A 23,630-nucleotide genomic window follows, 5' to 3' on the forward strand; every position below is an offset into this window, starting at 1 on the left:
CTAATGAGGTGACCGATGGCTGGCAGCCTGTAGGCAGCTTCGGGATAGGGGCCGGTCACCAGAAAGACCAACGCAGGGTTGGAATATTGGACTCTGAGCCCGTCCCCAACCTCCAGGAAAAGGAGAGGGATTGAAGGTTAAGATGATCACCGATGGCCAGTGGTCAATCATTCCCATTTATTGAGGCCTCCATAAAAACCCAAAGAACAAGGTTCAGAGAGCTAAACATGCGGAGGTTCCTGGAGGGTGGCACGCCCTGGGAAGGCATGGAAACTCTGTATCCCTTCCCCCACACCTTGTCCTATGCATCTCTTCATATGTACCCTTTGTAATAACCTTTATAATAATCCAGTGAATGTGTTTCCCTGAGTTCTGTGAGCCATCTAGCAAATTAATTGAACCCAAGGAGGGAATAACGGGAAACCCAGTTTATAGCTAGTTGGTCAGAAGCGCAGGTAAAACAATCTGGAGCTTGCAGTTGGCATCTGGTGGATATCTACAGGTAGATAGTGTCAGAATTGAACTGAATTAGAGGACATCCAGTTGGTGTCCACTGAAGAGCTGATTGCTTGCTTGGCACGTGGGAAACTCCCCACACGTTGGTCACAGAAGTCTTCTGTGTTGATTGTTGTGGTGTGAAACCAGAGGAAAAACAGTTAGTGTTTTTCCCACACACAGGGTCTATTTCTAGACTATTATATTCCATCGACTACTTTTCAATCCTTGCAATACTGGAATGCTATCTTAATTTCTGAAGTTTTACAATATATCTTGATATTAGGTAGTGAAAACCTTCTAGCTTTGTTCTTCTTCAAGATTGCCTTGGCTATTCTGTGTCTTTTACATTTTCATATAAGTTTTAGAATCAACTTGTTAATTTCTATAAAAATAACCTGCAATAATTTTTATTGGAATTCTATTGAATCTATAAATTAATTTAGGAAGAATTGACATCTTAGCAATATTAAGTCTTCCAATAAAAACCATGGTATAGTCTCCTGTTTATTTAGCTCTTTGATTTTTTCTCAGCAATCTTTTGTTGCAATAGGTGTATAGGTCTTAAATATTTCTTCTTGAAATTATTTCTATATATTTTATCTTTTTTGTGCTGCTGTAAATAGTATTGTTTTCAAAATTTCATTTTTATCTGTTTGTACTAATATATAGAAATAAAGATGATTTTTGTATATTGACCTTATATCTAGCAATTTTGCAAAATTGACTTCTACACTCAAATAATTTTTCATATAGTCCTCTTGGTTTCCTATATACACAGGTATATAGTTTGTGAATAATGACAGTTTCACATATTCATTTTTTTTTTGAGATGGAGTTTTGCTCTTGTTGCCCAGGCTGGAGTGCAATGGTGCCATCTTGGCTCACTGCAGCCTCCGCTTCCCGGGTTCAAGCGATTCTCCTGCCTCAGCCTCCCGAGCAGCTGGGATTTCAGGTGACTGCCACCCGCCTGGCTAATTTTTGTATTTTTAGTAGAGATGGGGTTTCACTGTGTTGGCCAGGCTGGTCTCGAACTCCTGATCTCAGGTGAGCTGCCCAAAGTGCTGGGATTACAGGCGTGAGCCACTGCGCCCAGCCTCACATATTCATTTCTAATTTTTATTCCCTTTGACTATTTTCCTTGTTTTGTTGAACTAGCCATGACCTCCAGTACAATGTTGATTAAAAGAGGTAATTATGGAATCCTTTTTCTGTTCCTGAGTTTGCAGGGACATGGATGAAGCTGGAAGCCATCGTTCTCAGCAAACTAACACAGGAACAGAAAACCAAACACCACGTGTTCTCACTCAAAGTGGGAGTTGAACAATGAGAACATATGGGCACAGGGACGGGAATATCACACACCAGGGCCTGTTAGTGGGTGAGGGGCAAGGGGAGGGAGGCATTAGGACAAATACCTAATGCATGTGGGGCTTAAAACCTAGATGATGGGTTGATAGGTGCAGCAAACCACCATGGCACACGTATACCTACGTAACAAATCTGCATGTTCTGCATACGTATCCCAGAACTTAAAGTAAAACAAAAACAAAAAAAAAAGAAAGAGATGGGTACAAATGTGAATGTTTGTTGTTTTGAACAAACCTCTCCAACCATGTTTTTCCTCTGCTCCCACATCAAAATAATAACAATCATCAACATAGAAGACTTCTGTGACCAAATGCAGGGAGGTGGATTTCTCCTCACAGCAAACTGAATAATGTATTCTGCAGTGGACACCAGCTGGGTGTTCTCCAATTCAGTTCAGACACTAACTGGAGAGAGTGTCAGACCACAGAGGCTGGGGGCTCAGTCCCCAACACCACCCCTCCACCACACCAGTTGTAAGTCTGGGCCTCCAGAACTTCGGACCAACCAGCTTCCACTTGGGGTTCTCACAACCCCCTCCTTGGGTTCAATTAATCTGCTGGAGTGGCTCACGTAAACCAGGGAAACATTTATGATGTTTGCTGTTCTATTATAAGAGATATTACAAAGGATACAGATGAAGAGATGGCATAGGGCAAGGTATGGGGGAAGGGACACGAAGCTTCCATGCCTTCCCTGGGCACACTGCCTGCCAGGAATCTCCAGCTATCTGGAGGCTCTCCAAGCCCAGTCCTCTTGGGTTTTTATGGAGACTTCACTTCATAGGCATGACCAACAACCTTGTAGAAATGTGACTGGACGAAAAGAGTATGATTCCATACTAACAGGCTGAGTGGAGAAACCCAGCAAGGCCTGTCTGTTCAGATTCTTCTTGGTCTCTCTGTGTAGCATTTCTTTCTCTAGAATCTGAGGCAGGAATTTCTCTGAAATGAGGGTCTTTTGATTCATATCAGATTAGAGTTGTCTACACTCAGCAATGGTAATCTTCTTGCTGGTCTTGCCATTCCTGGACCCAAAGGGTTCCATGGTGTCTACAATATTCATGCCCCCTTTCAACTTGCCAAATACCACACGCTTGCCATCCATCCATTCAGTCTCGGCAATGTAGATGAAAAACTGGAAACTATTTGTGTTGGGTCCAGCATTTGCCATGGACAAGATGCCAAGACCTGTATGCTTCAGGATGAAGTTCTCACCATCAAATTTCACCCCATAGATGAACTTGCCACCAGTGCCATTATGGTGTGTGATGTCAACATCCTGACACATAAGTTCTGCAATAATCCTGTGAGAGCAGGAGCTCTTGTAACCAAATCATTTCTCTCTAGTGCTCAGAACACAAATGTTTTCTGCTGTCTTTGGAACTTTATGTGCAAACAGCTCCAAGGAGACACGGTCCAAGGGTTCATGGTCAACTGCTATATTAATGAACATGGTGGGGTTGACTACGGTTGATAGCAAGAGACTCTAGGTGGTGAAGGCACCTCCAAAGCACCAGGTATATACATTTTAACAATTTTATTTAATGAATTTACTTTTGGCTTTGCTAATTTTCTCTATTGTATATTTGCTTTTTATTTTATTGAGGTTAGCTCTTACATTTACTTTCTCCTTTCTCCTTTCTCTGGATTATCATCATCATCATCATCATCATTATTTGAATTACTATTTCTTTTTCTTTGGTTTCTTGAGATTGAATCTTGCATTATTGACTTGCAAACTTTCTTTTCCAATATACAAATTTAAAGTTATAAATTTCCCTCTAAACACTGCCTTAGCTATATTGCACATTTGATACTCATTATCACTTAGCTCTAAATATTTCCCAAATTTCATTTGATTTATTCTTTGACTCATGGGTTTTTAGAAATATGTTTCTTATGTTTTAAACATTCAGAGATTTTCTGGTTATTTTTCTGTTATTGATTTTTTGTTTAATTCTACTGTGCTTAGAGGGCATAATTGGTATGATTTCAATACTTTGAACTTTGTTGACACTTGTTTTAATGCACAGCATATGATAATACTTTGGTAAATATTGCATGTGCACTTGAAAAGAATATGTATTCTGCAATTGTTAGGAGAATTGTTTTATATACAATTAATATATATATTGGTTTAATGATCTTCAAATTCTTATAGCCTTATTGATTTTTTTGTGTGCTTCTTGTAGCAGCTAGAGAGACAGATGTAATAAAACTCTCCAACTATAGTTGTGGATTTACTTCTCCTTTTAGTTCTATCAAATTTTATTTTATATATTTTAAACTTGTTATATGCATAGAAACTGAAGATGATTGTTTATTCCTACTTAATTGGTTCTTTTATAATGATGACATTTCCTTCTATTTCTGTATATTTTTTATACATCTTATGTCCTTTTTGTTCATTTTCTCAGTTACTGCCTTTTTTTGTATTTAATTGATATTTTTGTGCTGCATCTTTTTGATTCCCTTCTCATTTTTTTTTTCTGTACATTTTGTTATTTTCTCAATGGTTACCACAGGTATTACAATGAATACCTCCAACAATATAGTTTGAATTGATGCCAATTCAGCCTCAATACTATAGAAAAGTCCTATACAGCTCTATCCCCCCACTTTTATTGTCACAAATTACATCTGTTTCTATTGTTCTTCACTTCTTGTGCCTGAGTTTCCATTTTCTTTATATCTAAAGAACATCCTTTGGTATTTCCTTTACTGCAGGCCTTTTTGTGACAAATTCTTTCTGTTTTTAATTTTTTCTAAAAATGTCTTTATTTCAGCTTCATTTAAAAAATTACTACTATTTTTTGAGACAGTCTCACTTTGTTGCCCAGGCAGGAGGGGAGTGGCACCATCTTGGCTCGCTGCAGCCTTGACTTCCTGGGTTCAAGTGATTCTCGTGCCTCAGCCTCCTGAGTAGCCGGGATTACGGGCGCGTGCCACCACGCTCAGCTAATTTTTGTATTTTTAGTCGAGATGGGGTTTTGCCATGTCGGCCAGCCTGGTCTCCAACTCCCGACCTCAACTGATTCACCTGCTTCAGCCTCCCAAAGTGTGGGGATTACAGGCATGAGCCACTGCATCTGCTTTCATCTTTGAAGTACCGAAATTCTAGATAGGCAGTTATTTTCTTTCAGCACTTTAAATATATCATTCCTTGGAAAACCAAACAACGTATGTTCTCACTGATACGTGGGAGTTAAGCTACGAGGACGCAAAGGCATAAGAATGATACAGTGGACTTTGGTGACTTGGGAGGAAAAGTGGGAGGGGAGTGAGGGATAAAAGACTATAAATAGAGTGCAGTGTATACTGCTCGGGTGATGGGTGCACCGACTCACAAATCACCTCTAATGAACTTTCTCTTGTAACCAAACACCACCTGTACCGCAATAACCTATGGAAAAAAAAAAAAGATACCATTCCATCATCTGCTTTTTATTATTTTTGCTGAAATGTCAGCCAAGTTGTTTGTTTTGTGAAGGGAATTTAGTTTTCCCCCACTCTGGCTATTTTACGATTTTTCTATTTATCTTTGGTTTCCATAATTTTTTTGATGTATTGAGAGGTTGTCTTTTGTTCATTGGCTTGTTTTTTTTCTTTTTTTTTTTTTGAGACAGAGTTTCACTCTTGTTGCCCAGGTTGGAGTGCAGTGGCGTGATCTCGGCTCACTGCAACCTCCACCTCCTGGATTCAAGCGATTCTCCTGCCTCAGCCTCCCAAGTAGCTGGGCTTACAGGTGTGCACCACCATACCTGGCTAATTTTTGCATTTTTAGCAGAGATGGGATTTTGTCATATTGGCCAGGCTGGTCTCAAACTCCTGACGTCAGGTGATCCATCCACCTGGGCCTCCCAAAGTGCTGGGATTACAGGCGTGAGCCACCGTGCCCAGCTTGTTGGTTTGTTTTGATCTTGCTTGGGGTTTGTAACACATTTTACAAATCTATCTTGATGGCTTTTGTCAGTTTTGGGAAATTCTTATCTGTTATCTCTTTTGCTTAGTTCCTCTTTCCTCTCCCGTCTCCTTGCTTTCCAATTACACTTATTTTAGGGGTTTTGTTTTGTTTTTGCTATATCTCAAATATCTCTTACACTCCTTCTTGTGTATTTTTATCCTTTTGTTTTTCTTTACTTCACTCTGGATATTTTATAACAGTTTTCTAATTCTCTTTTCAATGGCATCTAAATGGCCTTTTTAACCTTTCAATTGAGTTTGTTTTACAGTTATTTTACATTTTATTTCTGTAATTTTCATTGAATTCTCTAAAAAAAATCCAATTTCAGGTAACTATTGCTGCATAATGACCTACTCCAAAATCCAGTAGTTTAAAACAACTACCTATTTAGTTAGTGATTCTGCTAGTTGGCAATTTGGGCTGGGCTCAGCTAGGTGGTTCTTTTGGTTTCCTCTTGCATCAGTCATGCATGTGTGGTCAGCTGCCAGACTGGCCACGGGTGGCTGATTCATTTATGTATTTTTTATTGTTTTTTGAGATTAAGTCTTGCTCTGTCATGCAGGCTAGAGTGCAGTGGCATGATATCTCGGCTCACTGCAAGCTCCATCTCCCGGGTTCAAGCAGTTCTCGTGCCTCAGACTCCCAAGTAGCTGGGGTTACAAGCGTGTGCCACCAAGCCTGGCTAATTTTTGTATTGTTAGTAGAGACGAGGTTTTACCATGTTGGCCAGGGTGGTCTCGAACTCCCGACCTTGAGTGATCTGCCCGCCTTGGCCTCCCAAAGTGCTGGAATTACGGGCATGAGCCACCGCACCAGGCCAGGGGTGGCTGATTTAGAATGGCCTTAGCTGTGTTGGTTTATCTCTGTATCATGTGATATCTTATTCTCCAGCAGGCTATTTTAGGCTTGTTCACAGGTCAGCCAGATGAGGTTCCAAGAGAACAAGTAGAAATGTGCAATGCCTTTTCAGATCTAGGCTTAGAACTGGCAGAACATCATTTTTGCTGCGTTTCATCGTGAAGACCAGCCCAGTTCCAAGAGACAGGGAAATGAACCCCATTTCTTGATAACAGAAGGAGCTGTAAAGTCATATTGCAAGGACATGGTATTTTTGCATTCTATCACGCTAGTTCTCTGCTGAAATTCTTAAACTTATGTTTTATTTCCTTGAACATATTAGACATGATTACTTTAAAGTTTATGACTGACAACTCTATTATGTAGATGCCCTGTTTGTTGGTTTCTGTTGTCTCTATTCTTCTGTTGGTTTTTGGAGATGTTTCCTTTTCTTATACTTCATTTTGGATATTGTGTATGAAACATTCTAGAAATAATTTAATGCTCTGGTTGATGTTATTTTCCTTTAGTCATAACTTATATTTGCCTCTAGTTGGCAGCCAGGTTAGGGCTACTAGAGATTCCAGATCATTAGTTCAATCCAGGGTTGTGATGATTCAAAACTGAGCTTCAGATCCTGTGAGGGCTGTTCATTTCTCGTTCACTCTTACTCTTTGGGTATAGCCCTCTGTGGTACCAACCTCAACACTGATGGATTTTAGGTATACCCGCTTTCTAATAGCAGGGACCTGAACTTCATGTTCTCTTAGTTCCTTGAGTTTTATTGTGAGCTCTGCTCAGCTTCTCAGCCTTTCAGCTGCCATTTATGGAATCAGAAGATGCCTCCAGGGAACAACAGTCAGAAATGCTGATCTCACCTCTCTGAATTTCCTTCTTCCAGATATTGGCCCCATAATTTTTCACTGCTTTATAAACTCTCTGATAACTTTAACAATGTGCTTCTACATGTTGTTCATTTTTCTTCTAGCTATTTTTAGTGGGAGGATTGGTTAGCATGTCTTAACCTGGATTTTCATTACATAATTAGAATTCCTTAGATGATTTTTTATCTCAACAATTAAGGGGATGCTGTAGAATGAAAGTGTTCTGTTTCCAGATCACAAACTCTCTGGAGTCAGGAATCATGCCTTATACGTGAAGAGGCCCTGCCTCTTCAGGGGCTGGATTACAGTGGGACTCAGTAAGGACTGAATAATTGATGAAGACAGTATATGTCCTCCTTGTAGGTTTAGTAATGATTTTTTCCATTCACCTTTGTTCTCAGGGTCTTTGTGCAATATTTGGTAGGTTGACTTGTTCTTATAAATAGTGCTAGGATCGTAGGAGACAGAGACACAGAGATGCACAGCACAGTCTCTGCTTTTGAGAAGCTTTTGGTTTGCTAATGGGCAGAGCCAGTACAAGTCATATAAATATAAATGGGAACCTATGTGTTTTAGTCTTAGGAGCATCAAGATCAAAGAAACATATTTCATCAAACAAATAGTATTACAAGTCCTTTAATTATTTACTTAGTCTCTTGAGAAAATGCCAGGGTGAAGCTGTGGCTTGGAGAGACTGCATTCATAATGCACTGGACATATAAAAACCCCTCTGTCTCCATTGCTCTCTTCTTAATAGCCTCCATTTTAACGGAGCCACTTGTAAAACTCTCCCCATCTCCTATTTTCTCTTCCAAATCCTCCCTGAGCCTCCCCAACTCACCCAGAGAGACTTTTTAATTTCCTGCACCTGCTGGGCCATGCCACATAGCTTTGTTGCCAAAAATGGCTGTAGGAACTTCCAGTTTTGTACACTGACTGCACAGAATTGCTCTAGGTTGTCACAGCCCCATATTCATTAGGTTTCATCTTGATTCTTTGAGAGGGAAGTGCTGGGATCTGCCTGGGAAGTGTAGTTTTATTTTTAAAATTGTTTTCTAGGGAGAAATTTTTGTGAAGACTTTCTGATCACTGAAAAACTGGCAAACATCAATAAGTAATGACCAAAATCCAATGAACCAAGTGCCACGAGAGAGGATTATGTATTCAGCTCTCTGAGAGGATGGTTGAGGGGCCATGAGTTCAGCTTGGACGGTTAGTCTTCCTGGGCCTGACCATTCAGAATTTCCAACAGTCACTACTTGCCATTAGTAGTTGCCTCAGCACTGCTTGGAGGGAGTCACCTTAGATGTGGTATTTATAGCATCATGGTTAAGAATTTATCCTCTCAAGCCAAACTGCTGTCTTTACAAAGAGTAAACAAATAAGCTCCCTAGCACCTGTACTCCCAGCTACTAGGGAGGTTGAGGTGGGAGGGTCACCTCAAGCCCAGGAGTTCAAGGCTGCAGTGAGCTGTGATTGCGCCACTGCACTCCAGCCTGGGTGACAGAGTGAGACCCTGTCTCTAGAAAACAAAACAAAAGAAAACAAAAACATAACACCAAACTGACTAGGTTTCAGGCTCATCATTCTTTTAACTCATCATACCTTTTAACTTAAATAGTTAAAATGTATAAAGTGTGAAACCTGCCTGTCACATAGTAAGTACTCAAGATTTTAGCTATTGGTCTATGGGATCCCTCAGACTAGGGACACAGAGCTTGGGGACAAGGGGAGGCAGATGGAGGGGATACGCTTTAAGGTGCTCCTAGGTTCTGGGCTCCTCATACTCATCCCCACCCCATTGGCTTAAGGGAAGTCACATCCAGCTGCCCACATTGCTCAGGCCTGACACTCTTCCCGCTACTTTCAGCTTGGGTTCTCTTTCCTAGGATGCCAGGGATCAGCTGACAATGTGGTTAGCATCTCGGGAGTGCCTCTTCAGTTACAACCAAACAGCACACAGACGAAGGTTGACAACATTGAATGGAAGATGTGGCTGCCCTCACAAAATGAATATCATCACATATTGAAGTGGGAGAATGGCTCTTTGCCTTCCAATACTTCCAATGATAGATTCAGTTTTACAGTCAAGAACTTGAGTCTTCTCATCAAGGCAGCTCAGCAGCAGGACAGTGGCCTCTACTGCCTGGAGGTCACCAGTATATTTGGAAAAGTTCAGACAGCCACGTTCCAGGTTTTTGTATTTGGTAAGTCTCCAGGACTGTTCATACTGCCCTCTCTGATTCCTATAGGCCTCTAATTTCTGTATTTCCAATGCCTTTCTGATCAGAATCTCTGCTTCCAGATAAAGTTGAGAAACCCCGCCTACAGGGGCAGGGGAAGATCCTGGACAGAGGGAGATGCCAAGTGGCTCTGTCTTGCTTGGTCTCCAGGGATGGCAATGTGACCTATGCTTGGTACAGAGGGAGCAAGCTGATCCAGACAGCAGGGAACCTCACCCACCTGGAGGAGGAGGTTGACATTGATGGCACGCACACATATACCTGCAATGTCAGCAATCCTGTTAGCTGGGAAAGCCACACCCTGAATCTCACTCAGGACTGTCAGAATGCCCATCAGGGTAAGTGGAACACACTGGGCTATAACAAGCGCTGAAGGTTTGGACCCCGCAACCAGGCTCATGTGCAAGACAGATGTGGTATGAGATAAAATCCCTTGGCCTCCTCTCCCAGTGCCTTGTAGCCCTTCCCAGGGTAGCCCTGGCCTCCAGGCACACAGTTCCTGTAAAGCTAGGCCTATCCTACTCTGGAAAAAAATGTTATCCCTATTTCCTTCTGGGAGATGCAAGCTTTTCTTCTGCAGAGGGAGGGCATAGTTGTTTGGTGAGTGACAGTCCTGAAATGGCTCCTGAACATTATTTTCTTCCTGGGAGAGGCTGATGGAGAACTGTCCTCTCCTCTTGAGTGATAACTTTCTCCAAGCCACATAGTTCAAGAGGTAACTACACTGTGCAGCAGTAGCCTGGAGCAGGAGCATCAGGATGACCCCAGGGATACCTAGATGAGTTCTTGGGCTGTTGCTTATGCTCATCCTAAGAGTTACCTGAGTTAACTTTCCACAACTTTTTATTACATAAACAGGGACTTAATGTGCCAGCAGCATGGGCATTATAGGAAAAAAAAACCATACAGCTCTCATTCATAAGGAACTTATAGCCAAATGGGGCAACACAAATAACTACTTGTGGACAAAAAAGAAACAAGACTGAGGCAGGCCGGGCGCAGTGGCTCATGCCTGTAATCCCAGCACTTTGGGAGGCTGAGGTGGGTGGATCACAAGGTCAGGAGTTTGAGACCAGCCTGGCCAACATGGTGAAACCCTGTCTCTACTAAAAATACAAAAAATTAGCTGGGTGTGTTGGTGGGCACCTGTAATCTCAGCTACTCAGGAGGCTGAGGCAGGAGAATCGCTTGAACCCAGGAGGCGGAGGTTGCAGTGAGTCAAGATCGCGCCACTGAACTAGGACACCGGCTTCATCATTCAGAAGCTCTGTGATATCTTAGAGGTCAGGTGTGGTGGCTCACACATGTAATCCTAGCACTTTGGGAGGCTGAGGCAGGTGGATCACTTGAGTCCAGGTGTTTGAGACCAGCCTGGACAATATGGTGTAATCCCATCTCTATTTAAAAAAAAAAAAAAAAAAAAAGAAGCTCTGTGATCTCTGGCAGATTTATTAACCTCTCTGAGCCTCAATTTTCTTCCCCCCTTGAGTAAAATGGGGGTGATAATAAGTACCTCACAGGATTGCTGTTAAGAGTAAATGAGATAATGTTTGCAAAGAGACTTGTCAGCCCTTGGAACACTTAATTCCTTTTCCTGCCTCTTGTTGGCTGGATTATATATCAGGCTACATGTGTGACACAAATCTTTTAAGTAGAAGTTCAAATGAGGAAGAGCCATGAAGGAAGGAATAGTGGAAAAGTGAGACGGAAAACTTGCCTGTACAATGAGTATTTTTTGAGTTAAAAACAAAGGAATGGATAAATGTAACATTTGTTGTGCTACATGTCCCTCAGTATCCATGACGAATTGGTTCCAGGACCCACCTCGCAACCACAGATGCCAAGATCCACGAATGTTTAAGTCCCTGGCATAAACAGGTGCAGTTTTTGCATATAACCTAGGCACATCCTTCTGTATACCTTACTTAAGTCACCTCTAAATTAGTTATAATGCCTGATACAATGTAAATGCTATTTAAATAGTTGTTATACTGTATTGTTTAGGGAATAATGACAAGGAAAAAGGCCTCTACATATTCAATACAGATGCATTTTTTTTCCCTGAATATTCTGGATCCACAATTCATTGAATCCACATTGTGGAACTCAAAACTTTGGAGGGCAACTGTATTAGATCATGTAATTAACCCCTATAGGTAGATAACGTTATCCCCTTTTACAGGTGAGAAAATCTAAGAGGCTCTGAGGCATCTTCCAAAAATAAGATGACTTGAGAGGCCCAGAGAGGTTAAATAAATAGTGCAGAGCTCACAGGGTTAGAATTTGAGCCAGGCCTGTCTGATATATCTATGCTCTTGGCATCACTCAGAGGAGGTTAACCAAATGAGCAAAGAGAAAACCTTGACCGTGAGTTCACAGAGCGTGAGGCAATCAGCCACAACACAGAGAAAAGTGGGTTTTGAGGCAGCCCCTGCAGCAGGCAGGTGGGAAGGAAGAAGAGAGCGAGCTGACAGCTCAGTTCTCACGCCTTCTGTATTCCTCAGAATTCAGATTTTGGCCGTTTTTGGTGATCATCGTGATTCTAAGCACACTGTTCCTTGGCACCCTTGCCTGCTTCTGTGTGCGGAGGAGAAAGAGGAAGGGGAAGCAGTCAGGTGAGTGGAAGGTCCTTGGGGTGGTGCTCCTGCCTGAGGCCTTGGATCCTGTGACTTTGTCCTGCGTCCAGTGGGATGTGTCTGGGAGCACAGCATCTCCTTTTCCTCAACGAGCTTTGGTATGTTTGTGTGCGTGGTGGCGGGGGGCAAGCAGGCTGCTAGGCTCTCTCTCCCAGTTCATGCCTTCTGATCCCAATGCGCAGATTTCCCTGTAGACAGCTGGTTTGGGAGGAGGTGTGGGAGGGGCAGTTCGGTTGCTGCCTCTGTGCTCTTTGCGGTTCCTGGGAAGAGCATTAACCTGCCTCCTTTCTAGAACCTTTTTTAAGGTTTGGCCATTTGGGGTGGAGGTGGGACCTGTTAGAAGCAAAAGCCCTTCTGGAGGTTTCTGCAGCTATGCTCTTTGTTTTCTTCCTCCCTCAGAGACCAGTCCCAAGGAATTTTTGACAATTTACGAAGATGTCAAGGATCTGAAAACCAGGAGAAATCAAGTATGTCATCCCGGAGGCTGGGGTCTCTCTCAACTGGCTTGGAAAATGCTCTTTCAATGATGGTTATTCAGAGCAGAGGGACAAAAAGGACTGAACGACTGTCCTTTTGATGTGACCCTCAGCCCTTCCCCATCTATCTTTTCTCCACCTGCTTCCTAGTTCTGGTGATGGAGGAAAAGAGGAAACAAAAGGAGCAGAGGAGATGAAAGGGAGGCTGAAGGGGCATCTTGGTGCAGAATTGCACCTGCTGAGAAGGGATGGAGCACAACAGAAATCAATGACAGAGGCAGAGTGCTGCTGTGGTATTTGTTGTCTGACCACAAATTCTTTTTCCTAATGAGTCAGGGCTTACATTCATGAGTCCCTTAATGGTGACACAGGCTGGGAAGTGTGACCAGCCAAAGCATAATAGTTTTGTAGCTGGCTCAATAGGCTGCATTCACAGCCTTTTGGAAGAAGAGGCCTGAGTGTGGCTGAGGTACTAGAGAGAGTAACCAGCCTGGCACAAAGCCCACCAGCCTGAGTGGGCTCCTCCAGGAGCCTCTCGCCTGCTCTTTGCAGCAGGCAGTGGCCAACTCTGCCTGTCATCCAAGAATTAGAAGAGGAGGAAATTGCAGAGGGCCTGCAGATGCCCCAACTGCTGTGTCTTGCTTAGGGCAGATGTGGTGACAGGCCCAGGGGAAAAGCTCTGATGGAGCCTACCAAACTGCTGGCAGGAAGTGGGGCAGGGTGGGTGAAGTGGGGCGGAAGTGCCTTCTTTCCACTGCCCCCTGGCGCTTTGCTGTGGAGACCCAGCAGCACGCAGGAAGCACATGTGGTGGGGCTCTTCCGCGCTGGCCACATACGTGAGGCCCTGTGCAGCCTCGCAGAGCAGGCAAGCATCCTCTCCCAGATGCCTCTGGGTTCAGAGGCTGTTAGAGCAGCTCCCCATGCCTGTTTTTTTATTTTTATCTTTATTTATTTATTTTTGCCCCAGCAGTGGCTATGGGAATGTGAAAAATAAAGCAGCGGCTATTGGAATGTGAAAAATAAAAGGGGACTTTGTTTCTCTCACTGCTACCAGACTCTGGTACAAATTCCTGAGAGCATGTGAATCTACCCACAGCCAGTGATGCCCGGGTGCTTGCTAAAAATAATCTATTTTTCCAAAAAGAAGATGACTTGAGATTAGGAGACCACAGGAGGAAAAACAACTTAGAGCAAAGGAAACCTCTTTGGGATTCAGGCCTATTAGCTTACTTCTTCCGACTCAAGAGCTCCTCCCTGCCTGGCCTCAGCCCTCTCTGGCCTCTCCCTATTGTCTCAGGGCTCCAATTTGAAGGCCTAAATCTCAAGTTTCATGTGGTCTCACTTTGAGACCCAGCTCTAATCTTTCTAGAGACACTTCACACGGGTCTGGATGGGAGAGAAAAGCAACAAACTCCTGCAGTATTTTAAAACACAAATGAAGTTATTGACATTGTCAGATGCCCATGACTCCCCAGCCTCTAAGGACAGCTGACAGTTCTCTGCTTCTCTTAGCTTCTTCTTGCTTCCAGGAATTTTGCTTGCACCTTGCCTAATGAACCCTGCTGCCTCCACTGGCTCCCAGTAGAACCCAAACTGGCAATATGCTTTCAGTGGCCAGCAGCATGAAATACCTCCACCACCGATTTCCTAAGGGGTAGGAACAAGAAAAGGGAAGCAGGAAGCTCTGCTTCCTGCTTTGGCCCTTGGGTTCAGGGCTGCACCCAGCACTATAGCTGCCCAGGGCGCTGACTTGAGGTCAAGGGCAAGGTGGCCTCAAAGATGATCTAGAGAGGGCTTAACTGTGTTTGGTCTTTGAAATGTTTAAACTTTCTGAATTTCAGTGCTCTGAGGTAAGGCTCAGATAACAGCCCTACTCAGAGCTCTGCAAGGAAGGGTTTCTAAGTTACTAAAGGAAAGAAAGTGACAGCATTCTCTTTGAGCAGGGTTGCTGGAACCCCTCACACCTAGGTGGTTCCTTGCTCCTGATACTAATGGTTCCACTCCAAACTGCTCTTCTTCCTGTCTCTTCCCATCTTGGGAGGATCAATGACTCTCCCCAGTCCTGCCACCTCCCTCCCAGTCTCCTGAAAAGCCCTCTTCTTTGTGCTGTTTTTCCCCACTCAATCTAAATCTGGACAGACCGAACTGTTGCTCATGTTACCCCATCTCCATTTCTTGTGCAGGAGCAGGAGCAGACTTTTCCTGGAGGGGGGAGCACCATCTACTCTATGATCCAGTCCCAGGTACCTCTCCAGTTTCTCTAGTCCATTCCATACCTATCTCTGGGGTTTCCTAATGCCCCCCTGAAACTCACACCACTGAATGGCAGAATAAGATCTTGGTGCTTCTAGAATCCAGAAGATAGCTTGGCTTCAATTACATTAACACATTATTTGAAAAGATCCATGTGATACTAGAGCATCTTAACACAGCTGGGAAGCCTGATGTGGACATTCCTTCTTCTTCCGTGTCTGGCAGAAGGTCTGGCCCAGATAAAGTCTATAGGAGCAGAAACCTGGTTAGGGGACTCAACTTCTGCTTTCTTGCCCTGCCGCTGCTTCTAATACTTGGGGCCCTTGCACTTTTTATCCCAATTCCCTATTATATTCGTTTTCAGGAAAGAATGAATCTGCATTGATCTCTTTTATTTTATTATGACTTAGCAATAATGTCCATTTTCTTTTCTTTTAAAACAATTTTATTGTTTAGAGACAGGGTCTCTTTATTTATTTTTTATTTCCATAGGTTTTTTTGGGAACAGGTGGCATTTGGTGTCATGAGTAAGTTCTTTAGTGGTGATTTGTGAGATTTTTGGTATACCCGTTATGAGACAGGATCTCATTCTGTCTACCAGGCTGAGTGCAATGGTAGAATCATAGCTTACTGAAGCCTTGAATTCCCGGCCTCAAGTGATCCTCCCACCTCAGCCTCCTGGGTAGCTAGGTCTGCAGGTGTGTACCACTGCACCCAGCTGTATTTTCTTACTAAATCTCACATAACAGCCTCATGAAAATAGTTCTAATACTTTAGATGTGGTCTACATTCCATATCACAATGAGGAAACCGAGACTCAGGTCAACTGATATCTCAAGGCTACATAGCTAGGTAGTGGCAGAGCTGAGCCAAAGGGTTTCTGAGTCTCCATTGCACCTCCTCATACTCCACCTCTTATATTCTGGGATTACAGAAATTCACTCATAAACTGGAGAAGCATCCTTTAATATTGATGGCTAAAATGACATTGATAACCCAGGCTGGGACATCTCTCCCAAGGGAAACAGTGCCTCCTGGTGGCCAGTAATAAAAGACTTTCTGATAAAAATGGCTTTAAAAAAAAGAAAAAAAAAATTGAGCACCATCTTCAGTTTGGTGGCTGAGCTGTGGGGCAAAGAAAATCTGATTATAAGAGCGGTTGATATCTGCCAGTTCTCTAGTTTCAGCCACATTGAACTCCAATGAGAGGAATTTCTATCAGTGCAAGAAAGAGCTCCCCTCAAACTATGGTGTTGGGTGAGAATGACAGTCCTCCTCTGGAGCATCTTAAAAGGAGAATGGTTACCTGATTTAGAGGACACCTGGTTCCAGTCCAGGGAAGGAAGGCAAGTTGCCAAAGGGAGGCATTGAGGTGTTGAGGAAAGAGCCCTGGAGAGTCTTGGGTTTGAATTCTGCTTCTACTGTGTACGCACTGCCTGACTTGGGCTATTTATTTATCCTTTTGGAGCCTCATTTGTGGCATGGGGCAAATTATGATCATTCTTATTTTATAGGAGTGTTAAAAGAGTTAGAGAAGAGGCCAGGCGCGGTGGCTCATGCCTGTAATCCCAACACTTTGGGAGGCCGAGGCGGGCGGATCACGAGGTCAGGGGTTTGAGACCAGCCTGGCCCACATGGTGAAACCCTGTCTCTAAAAATACAAAAATTAGCTGGGCATGATGGCAGGCACCTGTAATCCCAGCTACTCAGGAGGCTGGGGCAGGAGAATTGCTTGAACCCAGGAGGCAGAGGTTGCAGTGAGCCAAGATCAAGACATTGCACTCCAGCCCAGGCAATAGAGCGAAACTCTTGTCTCAAAAACAAACAAACAAAAAAACAGTTAGAGGAGAATACATGTATAAGATAAATGCTCAACAAATAGAAGCTTTCATTAATGACAGAGCGAGACTAGCACTCAGGTTGTCTGACCTCCTGGCTAGTCCAGGGCTCTTTTCACTAACACTTGAAGCTTCCATCTGGGCAGGGTTGAGGAGGAGAAACGGAAGAGATAACCTTCATAAGATTGTGCTGGATCTGTGCTTCTGAAATGATTTTATTTCTCTTCTCATTAGTCTTCTGCTCCCACGTCACAAGAACCTGCATATACATTATATTCATTAATTCAGCCTTCCAGGAAGGTGAGCCTCTTCCCGTGGTGGTGGTGGGGTGTTGTTGATGTAGATGTGTATTTTGCATGTGTTTGCAGTGAGAGTGTGTGTGCACATCCTGGCAAGTTGTTCTTTATTGTGTGTATCTGAGTAGCTTCTGTTAAATGACTGTATTTAAATGTCAATGGGCCAATGAGAAATGCTTTACTGGTTCTGTCTGGAGAAAAATAACAGCTTCTAGACTAAGAGAACAGTAGACTAGATGAGTTTTTGGGAGTTTCTGTGGGAGGTAAAGGACAATCAGAGACAGAAAGGAGGTGCTTTGCACAGAGAGACTACGGGGTACTTAGTAGGTCAGCTGAGGCTATGGTGAGAGATACTGGAGGGGTTTGCAAGGCAGGGCATATTGCCTGGAGCTGGAGGAGTAGACTGGATCTAGAGAGACACAATCTTGACCTTCAGAGACCAGAGAAAGGTCCTGGCCAGTCAGTCACCTGCTGGTGGAGGCCTCTGGACTGAGGCAACCCATCCTTTTGCACTGAAATCCTTCTCCAAGCTGAGTTCGTAGCTCTCTTGTGTACTTGGAAACAGAGTTGGGTATCCTGGTACACATGGTCATTGTTTTTCTCTTGTATGGAAGGGGATGGGAAGAGTGGTGTTCCCAAGGCTGGAGCCACAGTGTGAAGCCAGAAAGCCTTAACATGGTAGTATGGGAATTTGGGAGTCCATACAACTGTGGAAGTCCATGCAGGTCAGGGACCACAGGTTTGAAGGGGTTTAGGACAGATTTTCAGACTTTTCATTCAACCTCCTTCCAATAAGCCATTCAACCTACTTGGATCCCATCATGAGAGAGATTTGTTTTTAATTATATGCTACAATATAAGGCCATATAGATGTTCACAGGCACCATGTTCACATGCTTTGGTGTATGTAAACTCTATATGCTACTGAATGTGCCTCTGAATTCTAGTGTCCTTGGGTTGGCAATTATTTATATGCCTGGATTGTTTACATTAAGGGTGTGTGTATGCATGCATTGAAGAGATACATGGTTTGGGGCAGTATTTGCATTAGGATTGCCTGAGGGATATGTGTGTATGTGTATGTGTATGTGTGTGTGCTCTGGGAATGTGTGTGTGTATATATACACACAAATATGTATATATGTGTGTGTGTATATATATATATATATACACACACAGACATATATGTGTATGGGTTTTAGGTGTACGTGGGTATGGAACAGTAAATTCTGATTTTGGTTCAGAAATATCATATTATAGGCAAATACTGTATATATTGTGTCTTCCCTGGAGACCATAAACACCATTGTTTTGCTCCTAGGGTGACAGATTCTATTCATTTTCTGGCTGAGAGTGCCTCAGAATTTTTCTGGGCCCTGAGTCTCTTTTGGGACCTCTCACATCACTTAGGAGTGGGAGAGCACTTATCTCGAAGTTAAGCATTCTTTACCTTCTGAATTTCTAGTCTGGATCCAGGAAGAGGAACCACAGCCCTTCCTTCAATAGCACTATCTATGAAGTGGTAAGATTCTGGAACTCCTCAATGGGTTTACTGTCTGTTGCATAGCCCTGAAATCTAGCCATGAAAGGGTACACTTAGGAAAAGATCATTCACACAGTCTCAGAGTTGTAGGGAATTTAGAGATCTTCTAATGCAAGTCTTTGTTTTAGAGATGAAGACACTGAAGCCCAAGGAGAGTGACGGTCTGACCCAAGATCATGTTGCGTGTTTAGATATGATACTTACTGGGCAGCTTGGATTCTAAATTAGGGCCGTCCCTGAGCTAGTTCCCAGGCTGTGGGCCACAAACTGGACATCTCTCCTTTCCAAGAGTGTTTGGAGGAGGGGTCAGAGAGGGGAAGATAAAGGACTCTAAATGATTTTCTAAAATTAGCAAGTCTTTGGGAGCCATTCCAGGACATAGGTGAGCTTAATCTTCTGCAGGGGTCAACACTATTCAGAGATGACCACTGAGCCTGGTGGTTGAATTGATTCCCATCAGAGCATTTAGGGACTGGAAAGGAGGGACTCAACATTTCTTGGGGGTTTATTATGGATAAGGTAGCCTGCCAGTGTCTTCACATGGATTATTTTATTTAGTCCTCACAGAATGCTACAAGATAGGTATAATTATACTTTCCATTTATACTCAGAGAAATTAAGGCATGGAGAGCATCCCCCAACCTCCCCCACTACCAATTAGCCTCATACTACACCTAAGCCTCCCCACCTGTGGTCCAATAAAGATGCTGCCATTGGTCAGAAGGGAGGGATGGGTGGCTGCCTTCCGGAATTCCTGGCACTTCAGCTATCACCCAACATTAAAGCCAACTGGACATCCCAGGGTCATAGAGGGCACTGTGTAGACCCAGGTAGCTTGTGAGGTCATGAAAAAGCATATGTGGTTAAGAGAGTACTGGAATTGGAGCCAGAAGAACTAGATTCAAGTCCCTCCTGCACTTCACACTAGTCGTGGATCCTGAGTAATTTGTTTTGTCACTCTGAGCTTCATTTTTTAAATCTGTAAAATGGGGATGGCAAGTCATACCTCACAGGATTGTGATAAGGACCTCCCAGTGCAAGGGTCTGAAGTTTCTCCTTTTCTTTTGCAGATTGGAAAGAGTCATCCTAAAGCCCAGAACCCTGCTCGATTGAGCCGCAAAGAGCTGGAGAACTTTGATGTTTATTCCTAGTTGCTGCAGCAATTCTCACCTTTCTTGCACATCAGCATCTGCTTTGGGAATCGGCACAGTGCATGACGGCACAGGAGTCTCTATAGAACAGTTCCTAGTCTGGAGAGGATATGGAAATTTGTTCTTGTTCTATATTTTGTTTTGAAAATGATGTCTAACAACCATGATAAGAGCAAGGCTGTTAAATATCTTCCAATTTACAGATCAGACATGAATGGGTGGAGGGGTTAGGTTGTTCACAAAAGGCCGCATTCCAAGTATTTGTAATCTAGAAAGTGTTATGTAAGTGATGTTATTAGCATCGAGATTCCCTCCACCTGATTTTCAAGCTGTCACTTGTTTCCTTTTCTCCCCTCTCTGGGTTGACTGCATTTCTAGACTCTCGCTGGCCCAGGCCCATCTTCCAAAGCAAGAGGAAGGAATGATAATGGTGACTCAGGGGAAGAAGAAACAGCCCTCCTCTGAAAGCCTGGACTGTCTGGCTGTGAACTGGCTGGCAGGTTCTGCACGTGGGTGGGGGCCAGGGCCTGGGCTTTACTCAATTGCAGAGAAAAAACTTTCTCCCTGCATCTCACACCTTTACCTCTGGCCAGTTGGCCACCAGGGGGAGTGGGCTGAAGGGAGAGTAGATGGTGCAAAGCAAGCCCATCTCTGAGTAGAAAAATCACCCAGAGCACATGCTGACCTGATAACTGGGTGTTGAGACCAGCTTTGTCCATGGTATGATGTTTGATTTATGAAGACACATTGTTAGAAATCCATTTGGCTTCTTCATAGAAGTGGCTTCCCAGAGGAAGAGGCCTCTCAGAAACCATGTTCTATTTAAGTTCTGAGTCCTGATGAGTGTTCCCCAGGATGCACATTGAAGGGAGGGCTCAGGCAGCTGAGGGCTGAGAATGAGGCAGTTGGAATCTAGACACTATGCTGGGTTCCCTGAGTCATCAGGCCAGACATTTCAACAAGGCTGTGGGGAGCAGGGCTGTGACTCTGGCTGAGCCCAGGAAAGCGACAAGGGTGAACTGGGAGAGGACTTACTCAGAGACCCCAACAGGTGATACTGCACAAAGCCTGGTTCTTCAATTTTCCTACCCTGTATCTAACATAGGAGTTTCATATAAAACTGTGATATCATGCAGATGCAGTCTGAATTCCTTGCCTGAATTAAATTTATGTATCCTCTCCGTACCCTGCATTTTTATTCTCTATAGCAGCCGAAGGGCACTTGTGGGCCATCAAGAAACACATGTCTGTTTGAATACTGCTGTAGAGGGTCTGACTTCCTGGTGAGCTGGCAGTGTCCTTCAGCCCTGTTCACACTGAGACAGCAGAAAACTAGACACTAGGGGCTATTCCATCTTGTGAAGGAGAGCCAAGGCACGCACTTGATCACATCCTGCAGGATCCCTTTCCCGTGAGACTGTGCTGCTGGCCAGGCTGGTTTCCTCCTGGAGAGAAGTGTGAACAGACCACATCTTAAAGCAAGTGAGAAGCTTAAAAACCAGGGAAATATATTCAGAAAGAGCCTGGGGGTCCAAGGCAGGTACTGGGAGTTGAGTTGCAGAGTCAAGGAGTTTAGTGAGTAGAGGCAGCAGTAAATGACGGGGTTCAGAAACAGTCCAGATGAACACCAGGGACTCTGATCATTGACTGCTGCTGGCCTTTCATGTGTCCTGCATAGATCTTGAACTGGCCAGATTTATTTAAGAAGCAGAAGAGACCCTATGGGGTCAGGGCTTTTGAGGATGCTATATTCTAGAAAGAAAGATGTACAACATCATCATGTTACGTGTCTGATTGTTGAGCTTCCGTGACAATGCCTCACAAAGATAATTATCCATGCAACAAGCCAGTCAATGAACAAGCAGTAATTAAGCTCCTGCTGTGTATGAAGCACTGCCTGAACTCCTGGGAGTACCCACTGCAGGTGACAGAAGCCATACTGAGTTCAGGCTCATGTGCAGGAGAGCATGACAGAGGCAGCACACAATTAAAGGACCTAGATGGACTGCAAGGTGACGGTAACAGAAATGTACACTAGAGTATCATGAATATAAGTCAAGTATAGTGCATCTTACAGGCAGAGGAGAGGGCTGTGGCCACAGTCTTGGGGAGAGATACTGTGGGTATTCTGTGTCCAGACTGGACAATAAGGAGGGAAGTTCTTTTGGGTAAATATGGGAGGCTTATTTGAAACAGGCATTTTAAGCACCTTTACAAAATAGCAAAAGAGTAATACACACATACGGTTTAAAAAAATCCAGCGGTACAAAAAATTGTGCAGTAAAAAATGTCTCTTTCCCAACTTGAGATTCCCAGTTCCTCCCCAGAGGCAGCCACTAATGTTTTTTGTATTTCTTTCCATAGCTTTTCTATGCCTATGTAAGCATGTAGACTTACATTTTTTTTCTTTTCTTTCTTTCTTTTTCTTTCTTTCTTCCTTTCTTTCTTTCTTTCCTTTCCTTTCTTTCCTTTCCTTTCTTTCCTTCTTTCCTTTCCTTTCTTTCCTTTCTCTCTTTCTTTCTTCTTTTTTTTTCTTGAGATAAACTCTCGCTCTGTTGCTAAGGGTGGAATGCAGTGGCGCAATCTCTGCTCACTGCAACTTCTGTCTCCTGGGTTCGAGTGATTCTCCTGCCTCAGCCTCCCAAGTAGCCGAGATTACAGGCACACACCACCATGCCCAGCTAATTGTTTTTTTGTATTTTTATTAGAGACAGGGTTTCACTATGTTGACAAGGCTGGTCTTGAACTCCTGACCTCAAGTGATCTGCCCACCTTGGCCTCCCAAAGTGCTGGGGTTACAGGCATGAGCCACTGTGCCTGGCCAACATACATTTTTTTAAAAAATCCAACTGGTAGCATACAATACACATGGTCCTGAACTTTGTTTTTTCCACTCCATAATGCATCTTAGAGTCCATTCGATATTAGTACCTATTAGTCCTTGCTTGCTTTCCAAGCGGCAGGGTTTGCCGTTGCATGGGTATATAATCATACATGTAACTGGATTCTCACTGAATGAATGGACATTTAGATTATTTCCTGCCTTTTATTTTAAATAACACTGCAGTGAGCATGATATTACGTACATCTTGTGTCATGTGTGACAATTCTCTTGGGTTCTTTTCAGCAGTGTTGAGAAGGTGGTGTAAAGGACAGCTGGTCCAGGCCCCTCAGCAACATTTGACCAGTCTTGGTAGAATTTCGAGGAGGAAACGCTATAAGTGCGCGAGGTGACAAATGGGGCAAAGACATCTGAAGCCCATAGGCTCCAAGAAGGAGCCTGTGTCTGAACTATTAATGGGTTTGGGAGGCCTTGAGGGTGAGAAGGAGGGGGAGGGGCCACATCCAGGCATCTCTGAGGCACTGAAGGAAATTCTGAGGTGCTTCTGTCTGCGAGACCTAGGCCCCACGAGGTCCAGCTGACTTTCCAACCCCATGGTCCCAGGAGAGAGGCAGCAGCTGCTTTCCTTTCAGGTGAAATTTTCGTAGGTAGGACTTTCAGGAATCTCAAGATCATTCTGTTGTGGTGGCGGCACCACCTGTGAGCCAAAAATCCACAAAAGAATATGGTTAATAAAGCCTTGGAAGAGTGAGGCTGATGAAAGAGGAAGGCAAGGCCAGCCTATGACTGGTCCATCCTACAT

General features: G+C 43.7%; 2 protein-coding genes across 17 annotated transcripts in view; one reads left to right on the top strand and one right to left on the bottom strand.

Annotated features, from left to right (window-relative positions):
• The window catches only part of CD244 (CD244 molecule), a 32,762-nt gene extending 11,591 nt beyond the window's left edge, over nucleotides 1–21,171 (top strand). The window contains exons 2-10 of one of the 7 annotated variants that reach the window (XM_063796163.1): nucleotides 8,610–8,762; nucleotides 9,440–9,757; nucleotides 9,856–10,131; nucleotides 12,298–12,408; nucleotides 12,829–12,896; nucleotides 15,089–15,148; nucleotides 17,231–17,296; nucleotides 18,758–18,814; nucleotides 19,906–21,171. In XM_063796163.1, coding sequence (XP_063652233.1) covers nucleotides 9,541–9,757; nucleotides 9,856–10,131; nucleotides 12,298–12,408; nucleotides 12,829–12,896; nucleotides 15,089–15,148; nucleotides 17,231–17,296; nucleotides 18,758–18,814; nucleotides 19,906–19,986 — 936 coding nt within the window. In that variant the 5' untranslated portion in view covers nucleotides 8,610–8,762; nucleotides 9,440–9,540 and the 3' untranslated portion in view covers nucleotides 19,987–21,171. Of the gene's footprint in view, nucleotides 1–8,609; nucleotides 8,763–9,439; nucleotides 9,758–9,855; nucleotides 10,132–12,297; nucleotides 12,528–12,828; nucleotides 12,897–15,088; nucleotides 15,149–16,339; nucleotides 16,505–17,230; nucleotides 17,297–18,613; nucleotides 18,815–19,905 lie in introns of those variants that run through there. The other 6 variants (XR_010152152.1, XR_010152151.1, XR_001710563.4 and 3 more) reach the window with 6 other exon arrangements.
• A 1,847-nt stretch (nucleotides 21,172–23,018) lies between these two features.
• The window catches only part of LY9 (lymphocyte antigen 9), a 32,095-nt gene continuing 31,483 nt past the window's right edge, over nucleotides 23,019–23,630 (bottom strand). For 8 of the 10 annotated variants that reach the window (XM_063796160.1, XM_063796156.1, XM_063796151.1 and 5 more), the window contains one exon: nucleotides 23,019–23,525. In XM_063796160.1, coding sequence (XP_063652230.1) covers nucleotides 23,457–23,525 — 69 coding nt within the window. In that variant the 3' untranslated portion in view covers nucleotides 23,019–23,456. The remainder of the gene's footprint in view (nucleotides 23,526–23,630) is intronic. The other 2 variants (XM_063796145.1, XM_009435769.5) reach the window with 1 other exon arrangement.

Source organism: Pan troglodytes, chromosome 1 (genome assembly GCF_028858775.2).
Source record: "Pan troglodytes isolate AG18354 chromosome 1, NHGRI_mPanTro3-v2.0_pri, whole genome shotgun sequence".
In the NCBI taxonomy this organism is placed as follows: domain Eukaryota; kingdom Metazoa; phylum Chordata; class Mammalia; order Primates; family Hominidae; genus Pan; species Pan troglodytes.